The following is a 12,472-nucleotide window of genomic DNA, read 5'->3' on the forward strand; positions in this document are numbered from 1 at the left end:
GATTAATTCAAGGTTGAGTAGGGCCGCTAGGGTCCTGATACATTACAGCACTGGGTGATACTTGAAAAAATACTTGATAACAATTACTTTAAAAGTGAGCCTGCACTGCTGAAGGGGGACTGACGGGATGCGTGAATTACTTCTGTCGGTGAGAGGGCCTTCTTGGCACTCAATGCAGGAAGATTCTACTATAACACGCCAGTCTTAGCAGGCTCGATGGGAGCATACAATCGGGGCAGATTCGGTTCATGGCTTCAGGTTTGATCCGCAATGATACAGTCAAGTGGTTACCTGATGAATGGATTTTGGCACTGAGGAGGTTCTGCTGGAGGCAGGGGATTCATCTCTCATGAATATTCACAAAACACAATAATAACGCTTCATCAATGCAAAAATAATAATCAACAAATAGGTCACTAATATCAAGAAGGAAAGGTGACCTGCAATCTCAACGTCTCGCTTTACCTTGCCCTCAAGGACGTATCCATGGGCTATTGACGACGGACTGTGGCACTTGGAGGGCGGGGAGGGGGCCTGGGGCGTGGAGGCAAAGGTATGACTGGCGGACACTAGGCCAAGAGGTAAAGCGGGCCGGAGGAGTGAGGCTGTTTCGCCTCTCGTCTGGTTCTCTCGGAATCTCGAGTCGATCTCTCTCGGTCTCGGGTACCGGTCAGGGGCTCCCTTTTATGTGGTCTGACCCACAGGTCACAGATGCATGATGGTAGTTGGGGCCATGCGGTTCCCACGTGGTGCCACACCTTTCTGGCGCCAATCCGTCCTGGCGCCAACTTTCTCCTCGCTAATGGCGTCCTCTGGCTATGCCGGTTGCCGTTAATCCGCTAATCCCAACACCAGGCAAGGAGGTTGAATCGAGTGGAGATGTCACAGGTCAGTTTCCCTATACTAATCCGTGAAGCCAGTGGGACGCGTGGACACAACCCCCAGTGTAGGGCAGAAAGGACCAGATCCTTTGCCCGCCTCATGACCATCACAGCCTTACCTTTAAAAACACTCACTTTCTTATTATCTTCTTATCATAAGGAAATTAAAATTCATATTAAAAATGAAATATATTTACAAAATATTTTATTAACAAACATACAGAAAAAAAAGAATACAAGTTATAAATACAAGAAATACACGATAGAAATAGTCAATTTTCCTGAGGCATTAAAGCAGGGGAGGACAGTTTTTTAGTTTGTGAACAACACATCCAGCTTTAGAGGCGACAATGTTATTTGAACATAGCGACAGATGACGAGTGCTAGGAATATGTGTGCACTCTTCACTATCAACATCTCCCTCTGGTAAAATCTCAAAATGTCATGATTCAAAATGCTGATCTTAGCCACAGAAGAATTTATAGCTAGAACTGTACGGTTGCCTAACTGTGTTCCATTTTCAGAACTACTAGATGTTGTCAGTATATGAACTGATTCTAATGGTATGCAGTTTCCACGGAGTACATCTTGCATATCATTATGCACCAAAATGCTCTTGTATGCCACAGAAAACTGACGGACTGTAGGATTGTTATTGCATCCTCCCATGCCTCTGACTTGACTGAAAAAAAGTTGTATGTGAGCCTGGCTCATTTTATGTCATCAGAAATTTTAATGTGGCTCAGGACATCCAAAAAAATTATCATATAAGGTAATTAAACGACGCATAGAAACTTTGACTTAAGCAAAGGAATACCATCATTAAGTTTAAGTTCTCTGATGTACTCCTCAGCTTCAGGCAAAAAATCTTTAATCTGTTTTTCATTTTTTCCGGAAATGGCTTTTTAAAGCCAAAAGAGCATAAATTTCTCACATCATGATGTCAAATACATAGTTGAAAATTGTGATGAACTAAATTGTTGCCTCGCATCCTCGAAATTCTCTGAGGTCATTGTAAAGACAAAATTACAAGGATTTTGCAACTGATTCACAGAGTAGTTGAACTGCTAGTTTAACATTAATTTTTTTTCTTTGACTAATCTATATGTGCATATCTAAGTTTGTTCCCTAGATGTAAACCTTCATTAGTCTGCATATAGCGCAATCTTTCTATGTAAATCCATTTAAATGAGTTGTTTTCTCCATCAATCAAATGTTTCCTACCACCAAATGAGTTTCTTGCCAGCTTCAACATATGACAGGGATCAAATAAGATGCAGACTGGTTGCTGAGTTATTGGATGTGTGAATGAATTTTTTGAATTGTCATGGTCTAAACAGCATCCCAATTGTTTCATCATTGCAGCATTGCTTGACAGACCATCAAATGCCAATGACACAATAGTAACCCCAGCTGAATGAAACCTACTTAATTGCTGAATCAAATTTAGTCGTTCATGAGAACCAAAACCTGCAATCAAGAAATATCCAACAGGCAATTTCCAGCTACCATTTACTGCAGTTACCATAAATACGTTAATTATAAAATGAAAACGTGTACTGCTTGTTTTCTAGTACAATTTACATATTGTCTTCGCTGTCTTTATAATGAATATATAAAAAAAATTAAAAGTAAATTTTCATATAGGGTTTGTTTAGCTGTTCATGTGCTGGTTCTCTGCCTCCATGGTTTAAAAAAAAATGTGCATGGTTATAGCGTAAACAATACTTACCGATGAAATGTAACCAATGGGCTTAAGGTTTTCCTGAGTCTTTGAGGGCATCCACATGCAGCACACGAACTAGGCATCCTTTAAAACAGTAAAATGAGAGCTTATGTCCTTCTGAAACAGATACTCGAGCTGAACTGAACTACCGATTTTTTTTTTTTTTTTTTTTTTTTTTTTTGTAGGTCAGCAGCGGGTGAGGTGAGTGACCTTTTTGCCCTACACGCGCTGACCGGGTAGGCTTCACTAATCCGGGAATAGGGCTCCTTGACACCAGGGTCCTGTGAGAGAGGAAGTGAGAGCGAGAATCACCGTTTCCAGGAAAGGAGGATTAAGATGGGGGTGGGGTGTTGTTTTTAGACGAGGAATAAGGAAACTCCAAATCTGGGGAGTCTAGTTGACCTGACAAACAAGTTCTCTGTGCTCTTTGGTTATTTGTTTTATTCTAATTTGAGGGCGAGTAGGCTTCCTTTGTACAAGATATGCAGGTGCAATAAAATATCTATATAAACGTCTGCATAATCTTATATATATATATATATATATATATATATATATATATATATATATATATATATATATATATATGTATATATATATATATATATATATATATATATATATGTGTGTGTGTGTGTGTGTGTGTGTGTGTGTGTGTGTGTGTGTGTGTGTGTGTGTGTGTTTGTGAGTGTATGTATATATATGGGGTTAAGAAGAATTTTCACTAGATTAGAAAAAAAAACATTACTATAATACAAAATTTAACTGCTGAAGTTTTCTCATGATCAAGGTCAGCACTTAACCTCCCAGTTTTAACAGACGTAATGATCTCTCTCACAACTTGCCTACTGTTTCTTCTGCAGGACAGGGAATCTAAGAAAATTCGAGAGACTGTCATTCGAAATGTGAATGTTGTGATTGCCATGACCTTCAAGAAACTTTCACCCTCAGTGAGGAAAAAATACCCTACTCTACGAAGCTTAACTGGTGAAGGTGGGAAAAATTGTTTCAGCATATTTTGATTTCAAATCACCTCATCTAAATAAACGTTTATATTTATAGGAGTCGAAGGCTATTATGTTATTTTACGTGTGTAACGGAAATTCATTGTTAATTTGAAAAACTTATTGCATCTTAAATGAATCACCCTAGTACCCTGTTTGTCTTTCATCAGTTCTTAATCGAACATCAGTTAGATGTAAAAGAATGATATAACTACAGACTTTAACTAAGGTATCAGCATATTTAGTTCTCCTTTACTATAATACATGTCAACTAATTAAGGTCCTTTTCACAACTGTGTTGCTATTGCTAATCATTCATGCATTCTCTAATCGTCCTCTCCTCAAACCACATTGACTGAATTTGGATTATTGTTTACTCAGATGAATGTTACAGTGATTGTTGCATTTCGTTAAGGATAAGTTATTATATGATAACATTTCTATTATCTTTTTAATCGTATAGTTTTTCCTCGTAAAGGGTTTTGGCTCCACGAACTCATTTGTTTTGGGACTGATGATTTATGCCCCTTTTACTCTGGCCACGTCCATTATATCGAATAACTACCAGTTACAATTTTAATTTTCAGGTTAACAGAGGCACAATTTGTGATTCATGGTGCAAGCTCATCTTTTATTATCAGTGGTTTGTATATATGTATACAATATGATACATATCATATATATTTATATATATATATATATATATATATATATATATATATATATATATATATATATATATATATATATATATATATATATATATATATATATATATGTATGTATGTATGTATATGTATGTATGCATGTATATGTATGTATGTATATGTATGTATACAGATACGGTGCTAATCTCAAGTAAGATGCAACGATTTAGGAAAACTCTGTTGCATCCCAGTGTGCTATGGAGCTAAGCAGTGTTACCTTGTATTCAATTGGCTGATAAGGGTTTTACCCAGCATAGAGAACATCCCGGGGCTAGTAAACTTATCTTAAGTAATTGCTGAAACCCAGAAGGAGAACTCCTTATTGTACCACCCACTGAAGAGAAAATTTTTATTTATAAAGCACAGGATGTGGCTCAAGTTAGCATGATGTTAACTTTTTTTGTTTAAAAGTGAATCTCTATATTTAGAAATTATCTCTGCTACTGTGTATAGTCTGTCATCCCAACAAACCATCACATTAAACGCACAGATTTTTACCAATATTATAATTTAAGCAGAATTTTCAACTGGAATGCATATTCTAACTGTTTCTATGAAGAGGTCCAATAGTGTTCCTTCGTAACTCTTTCCCTCAACTCATATTGAGCATAATATCGCACAGTGCATATTGAGTATAATATCGCACAGTGCTGTTGACTGATTATTCTTACAGGCTACCTCACAGCGGAAGAAACATTGATCATAGAAAACCTCAGGAACAGAACCTCAGTAGACATGACATACGTCCCAATAGTGTGGGCTTGTAAGACTGTTGACAAGGCACAAAATGATGAATATATATCTTCCACTCACAACAAGATAGACCTTATGACTGAAATCCTTGATATCCAGAGCAAATGCATGGAATTATCTCACTGGACAATGCGCGCTGTGCCTCTGGCCTACTCCCAGGTGAGACTTATGCTAAATTCAGAAATCTTTGCTTCCTCTTGCTATCTGAATTATAAAACCATTCCTGAGGACGAAATCGCATTTTCACTAGCCTTCTTGTCAGTGACTTTAGCTATTACTGTTATGCCAGTTCTGGTACTCTCTATAAGTTTTGTGTAGGATGGAAAACTTAGGTCATGAAAAATAACTTCTTTGAATATATCCTGTGTCAAAGAAGACTGAAAGAGCTTAGAATCAAAGTAGTGTTTTAGAGTGTCTTGGATAACTGTCATACAGATTTAGAGATAAGATACTTCATAACTTGTATGAAGTCATATCTTTCTTTTTATTCAATATTCACTTTGGTATTAGTAATCAAGCAATACTAAACGGGTCATGTTAAGTGGATTTCCAACTACTGGAATGTCTTTTAAAGATATATAGATAGTTTTCTGTGCATGGTACTCTAGGTTTTAGAATTTTAAGATCTCATTATTATTGTGTGTAGAAATCTAATAGTCCCATTTTCCTGTATATAATTCCTCAGTTAATTTATGTCTGGGTAGCATCATTGTAAATGCAGCTTTTTATTGTTCTGAAGGGCCTAGCATTTCAAAAAAACAATTTACAGGGAATTCGTAAATATCCTGCCCGTGCATATTACAGAAAAGCACAAGTAATGGTGAAAGATATTAAGTGCAGAGAATAATAACTACCAACAAGTTTCTTGGTGTTACAGACATGAACTGGGTCAGTGGTAATATCAAATCTAATAACAAATTAATTTTACCGTCCTAAAACTTTGCACATTAATGTGTGTGAACAAGAAACAATGCAACACCAGCATTTACATAATACCACATACTGAAACTAATGGAATTCCTATGGGCGAGACATTCATTTATATTCCCGTAAAGCTTTGAACGGATTTTTTTGGAAGCTCTAATGGCAGTGAAATTCCTTATGTCCTTATGTTTTGGTGTCTCTACCTTATTTCACAACAATTAAATATTGATGTATATTTTAATTTCTATTTTGATCCGTTTGCATAACTACTTTCGTTTGTTAACTACCTTCTTATTTACCGTGCTGTTTATTCTTGGTTATATTTTCATCTCGTTAATTACGTAAAGACATTTCAATCTGGTGAAATTTGACTATTAAATTTATGTCCATCTTAAGTAATGTTATTAAAGTTATATTCTTATACACACTAGATGCTAAGGTATGGTCACAAGCATTTTCCCAACATAACTTATAGCGTTTTGCATCTCGATAGGTCGTAGCCATTGTGGTGTACTTTTTCTACCTCTCGTCTGTGGTTGGTGGACAGAGCTTAGATCCTGAGAGGCAAATCAAAGGTCACACAAATGTTTACTTCCCTATATTTACTCTCCTCGAACTCTTCTTCTACATTGGATGGCTGAAGGTGGGTGAGAGCTTCACGAATCCATTCGGGGATGATGATGATGACTTTGAATTCCTCGAACTCTTGGAGCGACATAGGCAGGTGAGTTCGAGTGGAATTTGAGGTGGAAATTCCCACAGGGGATTAGAAGTTAAATTTTCCTTTAAAGTCATTTTACTGGGAAATCTGACTTTTCCTTCAAACTGGATGCCTATTTAGAAGCAATTAACGATTATACGTCTGCGAAATTGCCTCGTACTGACATTAACTTTTGTGTAAAGCGAATGATTTCCTGTTTTTAAAACATCACTGAAATAGTAAGATATGTAAATTCGACTATTTTCTGGTTCTATTCCCTATTTCATATACGTAAAAGGCTACTGTAGCCGTAAGAAGTAATTCCATTATAAAATCAAGAATTATATGTATGTTACCGTGTTGATATAAAGTTGTTATCCAAATATAAATACAGGAACTAGTACAGTTCATTGCCAGTTGTGTACACATTCATAAGAAACAATTTAAAAAGATACGAAAAAGGCTGAATTAACCATCAAGGTTAGGATATAAGTCAGTAATTCATAGAGGACACAAAATATTTGAATTACTATAACAGGTCTAGATAAATATCTTTTATAATGTGCTGATGAAACGCTGTCTTATTACATACTTATTAACATTTTCCAAGTCCACGCCTTTGTCTCATATCTGCTTAAGTTGTTCATCTTTCATGTGTCATAAAACATCATTTTATCTAGGCAATATCAAATGTTCTCCAACAGATGTCGAATATGCTCTCTGAACAAAAACCAGGGGACCTCCCGAAGGCAGTTTCGATCCTAGATCTCCATGTGGCAGCTGAGTCGTAAGGAGTGTATGATAAACTGCGTAAATTTATTGTTATCGTCGTGTCTTAAATGTTTTTCACTTGCCAAATATCATATCAAGTAATTAAGGAGGAATATAATTTTGTTTTGAGCATATTCATCGTGGACTGTGAAACAATTGATTAGATTGCATTGTGTTCATCACTGAAAGGATCATAAGACTAATGTCTGATGCTAAAAACAAGTTATGTAAACCTCAAATAGAACTTTTATAATGCACAAATTTTACTTGAAAATCTTCATAAAAGTAAAGGAATGTCATGACTCATTTTATGACAGCGACTGCTTTTACACATGTAAAATTGTGGTTGTGGAAATAGATTTCCATTTCTCGAGAACTTTTGAATATAAATAAAACCAAGAGACGCTTTGAAATTCAACGTTATGTCTGTCTCCTTTTCCATGAGGCTGGGCATATCCATCCATTTCTGACCTAAAATTAATATTCGTTTTTTTTTTTTGTATTGTGTATTTTTCACCTGGTGCTGTTTATATCGTATCCTAGATTCGAAGAAATGAATTGTGTTTTCCAATGACTGGTGATACTTTGCATTTTCGTCACTTTGATTTCTCATGAATAAATCGAAAAAGGTCGGTTCTGCGGTTCCTTTTTTTTTTTTTTTCGCTGGCACAGGTCAGTATTTTGGAATATCAGTGGAAACATCATGAGACCATCAGCGGAAAAATCTCTTGAATTATATGGAGGCCATAATTAAAACTATTTACTCTATTTCATAAAGAATTGCGAAGGAAATCGTTCATTTTTTAAGACTTGTTCCATTATTCAATAGATAATAAAAAATGCGTTGAGAGATAAATGTAACTGATCACGTTTCCGATTTTTTCAGTAACCTAATGAGGACTGCTCTGGTTTTGTTGCATACCTAAATCTCTGGTATCTTACAGTTTATCGTTTTGATTTAGTTGTTTCAATTACGATGAACATTTTTGTCATATTCAAAACGATCATTTAAAATCTTAGACTTGAACAGGACAAATTAGGGGATATCGGGCCCTTCAGGTTTCGACTAAGCCCAGAGAAGAAGGAGCAGTTTTTCTGGAAACCAGATAGATGGCTCATCTTTGTTTTTTTTTTTAACCTAACTCTTAATGAAGCCTTCCTTTGTGTTCATTTAAGTAGAAAAAAAATCCTCCACTAACGACCAAAGTGGACTTCTGATTAGTGCAAAGACGTCATTTATTTATTCATTTCTTTCTTTCTGTAATGACCAAGTCACGAATACGATTGTTGGGCAGCAAGTAATTATGTGTTACGAAACGTTTTACGAAAATTGGCTACAATGGATAAAATGAAGAAACCATTTTCAAACTCCTTTACAACTGAGAACCTCAGAAGTCAACAAGTGTTTAACCATTAACGATCTTGCATGATGAAAACCTGATTCAATTTGATTATTCCACATTTAACATATAGATTACTTATTGCATACAATATTGCACGTAACATCAGATGCGTGATAAGTACAGTCACCGTTGAACTAAGTATTATTCATAGAGGATGTTGTTACTGTCAGTCCACCGATGGTAAATGATGTCTTGTTCTGCGTTTTGTTGGCCTGTTTGCGTGGTTCCTCTAAACGTTCGTTGTGATCACTCTGAGTTCTTGTTCTTCCAACTTTGACATCGTTTAAGTACGTACTTATAATTAGACACGTCAAACTACGTGCTTTGGATAATGAAATAATTTACAAAGTACAAACTAAGATACAAAATTTGGGACAATTTCATGTAGATTCACTCGATATGGCGGTAACAGTTTTGTCCACATCATATCAAATGTTCTTGCGATCTTAAGGTGCATAAAGCCATACGAAAAACGCGCAATTTTTGATCAGCAAACGTTGCAATGGAGGACGTTTGAACTAATATACATGAACTAATATGTATGAATTAATAACCTTCAACAGTGACCGTTTAAACAGCCTGTATTGTTTTGTATGACGGAACGGAATGCTGGTAGTTGAATGAACAGTAGAATATTGTGACTTAGGCACAAAAATAAATTTCACAAATAAAAAACTTGGCAGGAACTAGCAGTAAAAAAAAAAAAAGTAGAAGTCTCTGTTTGGCATCCACAAATTCCGAAAAGGCATATGCCCGAAATGAGAGCAACAAAATGGAGAAAAAAGTGGGAAAAATTGTGGTGGACGACGCAGAGTTTTTTGAAATGTTTACAAAAGCGAAGCTCTCGTGGAGAAATATCGGGGTGGGAGTGTTACCCTTTTGGTCTATATGCGTGGTGGGTGGTATGTTTTAATAAGGTTTATTCTATTGTATTTCATCTGAGTCTACGATACTATAAATTATGACTTTGGACCTGAATTGCAAATACAGCAGCCACAATACTCTATAGGCTACCAATGTTAAATAGTTTAACGGTTTTGAATGGAAATAAAAAAAAGGAGGGGTTTTAAAGCTATTTTACAAGGATAACGCTTACTCGTGTTCTTGGCGTTTTTAGCTACTAAAAGCAATTTAACGACGTGTATGCTACAAAAAGCTAAAGGAGTGAGAAAGAGAGAAAGAATAAAAAAAACTGATAAAATTCCTTGCGAGTGCTTATGACATTTTTTATTAGCTAAAGAGGACCTCAACTATATACAAAAAATAAAATTACGAATAATGTCTGGTTAAATGACAAGCGTACTTTTAATTTTCAATATTTAATATTCAATCATCATACACAACTAACAGATTGGATAAGAAAAATAGGGTAAATTAGGAAGGATATAAAGTCTATTATTGAGCATATAGGTAAAATGACACTGACGTGGATGTCTAAACCTTTTAATCTGAAATTTATTTAGTTTTTTTTTCGTCCAGTCTCCCTTCATAAGATTATTAACGTATTTTGACTGAATTCAGAAAAAAAAACAATCTGGTATAATACAAGCAATTAAAAGTTCAGTCATTCCAGTTGAATCTGTCCAAGCAAACTTGGGCAAGATTAACATAATGTAAGTTCTTATAAGCATTTTGTTACTATAACTCTAAAATATATCTCATTGTATATCGGGACAAGTTCCCTCTACTAATGATAATGAAAACCTGCCGTAAGAGGACTTGAGACAGACAGACAGACAGATACACAAATAAGAGAATTTCCATCGGAAATTTGTCAAGTGTGAGCCGATCCGCTTCAAATCTTCCGATAGGTTGAATTCCTCCGGAAATTTCGGGTGCCTCAGATGGCACACATGGCTGCTTGTTTAAATCCCATTCAGGATTTGGCACGAGAAAACAGATTCCGTATCCGGTCTGCCGAATACATTTGGGAAAAGAAGCGGCAATAGTGTGGCGGGGCTGTCTACTCATGAGCCGTGATGAAGAGAGGATTCAAGTCAGAGAAACAATTTTCCCGAAAATGACGGACATAAATAACTTCTAATCGGATTGATAAAGGGGAAACTCGAAATATATTTTATAGTTGAAGTTTACAGCTAATTGTTAAATGTCTGCGTATTTTCAGTTTGTGAGTTTCATGCAGAGTATGTTATTTAATGTAGCTTCGATTTGCCAGTTTAAGAGACACTGAGACAACAAATTATATGTTATCGGGGAAGATGTAAAATAATGTGATATTATACTCTATTCAATTCTCTTTCCATTTGAGCTATAATAATAATACTACCGGTAATTTTATGGTGGAATGGAAGTGGTATATAGCATGGAAACTTCACATTCGTGAAGCTTATTGCTGTGCAGCATGACAATCAAGGTGGAGTGATTATGACAGCTATGAACGTTAGACCTTATCGTAATTCAAACGAAAATATTATTGCATACAATCTTACCTTTTATGTAGGTATCTGCTTGAAGTAATCACTTAAGAGAATGAACCTCACTACCTGTAATTAAGAACACTGACAAAATATGCTTATTATACTTCATATTAATAAAACATATTCTGGATTTTCCGAACTTGCGTTTTTCATTCATGTTGCTTCTTGAAATATAAAATGTCACCCTCATCAGGAAAAGTTACGATGATATATTATTATCAGAAATACAAAATACCAAATAAAACAAAACAACAGGGAACTCCGCGTAAGTTATCGTCACAATATTGTTGGCATATTTAAACATCTAAGTTAATGGAAACCCTATCCAGTTTCCTGTATCTTTTATCATCAGGACTAAAATTCTGATGGAAAAGACAAAAACTGTTTATGTATTACTCCACTTACTTATCTTTATGCCGACGGCTGTTTAACTCTGGGCTATCATCAGGATAGTTTTTCAGAGAAACTCCAGTGCTTTTTTAATGGTATTGCAGTCTTGCAAGTGGACGTTAAGAAAATGGAAAATTAGCAGAGATATTATTGGAGACAGTCTTTGCAATTAGACAAAATGCTTTACAAGACTGACCTTGAAGGTCTGCAGCAGAACTTCCTTCTGATGGAATGGAAACCCAATCTGAGGGCACCCAGCTAATCAACGCAGGCCCTTGCGGTCTGTTTTATGAAAGTCTCCCATATACGTCGGCTTTCATAAACTCAAGAAGGGTTCTGTTAACTTTTCGAAGCACATTGTAACTTTGCCTTAATGCGATTCCATATTCATGCAATTATTGCCTGTACGAGCGTCTGTATAAATTCATCATTTGCATGTGCTTTAGCGAAATCAAAACGTTAAATGTTACAAAGGTATAATGTATATATTACAGTTTAGATGATAAAGTTAGACATTCAGTTGCTCCGACACGGAAACAAACCCACGACATCATGTGACAGGAGTTGATTCAGTGCTCGGGAAATCGAGAACTGAATCAACTCCCGTCATATGATGTTGTGGGTTTGTATGTTAGGAAAATTACAAATTTCTGTTTACGAGTACTTTCTTACTTTTTCGCATACGCTAAAAGCTAAATCATCTTTTTTTTTATTATTATGAGATGAATTACTAAAATCATTTTTATGCTTCTGGTCAAGTTTCTTTTTCCTTTTT

The 12,472-nt window shown here is 35.6% G+C and overlaps 1 protein-coding gene across 1 annotated transcript; it reads left to right on the forward strand.

The window, feature by feature from the left end:
• Positions 1–818: 818 nt before the first annotated feature.
• Positions 819–7,791, forward strand: LOC136851118 (bestrophin-2-like). Its single transcript, XM_067125088.1, has 4 exons — positions 819–888; positions 4,992–5,230; positions 6,489–6,719; positions 7,400–7,791. The coding sequence occupies exons 1-4, from the start codon at positions 819–821 to the stop codon at positions 7,484–7,486; spliced, it is 627 nt and encodes a 208-aa protein (XP_066981189.1). The 3' UTR covers positions 7,487–7,791.
• Positions 7,792–12,472: the final 4,681 nt, after the last annotated feature.

The sequence above is a fragment of the Macrobrachium rosenbergii genome, chromosome 23, assembly GCF_040412425.1.
Source record: "Macrobrachium rosenbergii isolate ZJJX-2024 chromosome 23, ASM4041242v1, whole genome shotgun sequence".
Lineage (NCBI taxonomy): Eukaryota > Metazoa > Arthropoda > Malacostraca > Decapoda > Palaemonidae > Macrobrachium > Macrobrachium rosenbergii.

Bases quoted from the DNA above. Each gene is read 5' to 3' on its own strand.
- LOC136851118 (XM_067125088.1), top strand. From the start codon at position 819: ATGCCGGTTGCCGTTAATCCGCTAATCCCAACACCAGGCAAGGAGGTT. The intron at 889-4,991 runs GTCAGTTTCCCT...TTATTCTTACAG, and splicing joins ATCGAGTGGAGATGTCACAG to GCTACCTCACAGCGGAAGAA. The intron at 5,231-6,488 runs GTGAGACTTATG...GCATCTCGATAG, and splicing joins TGCCTCTGGCCTACTCCCAG to GTCGTAGCCATTGTGGTGTA.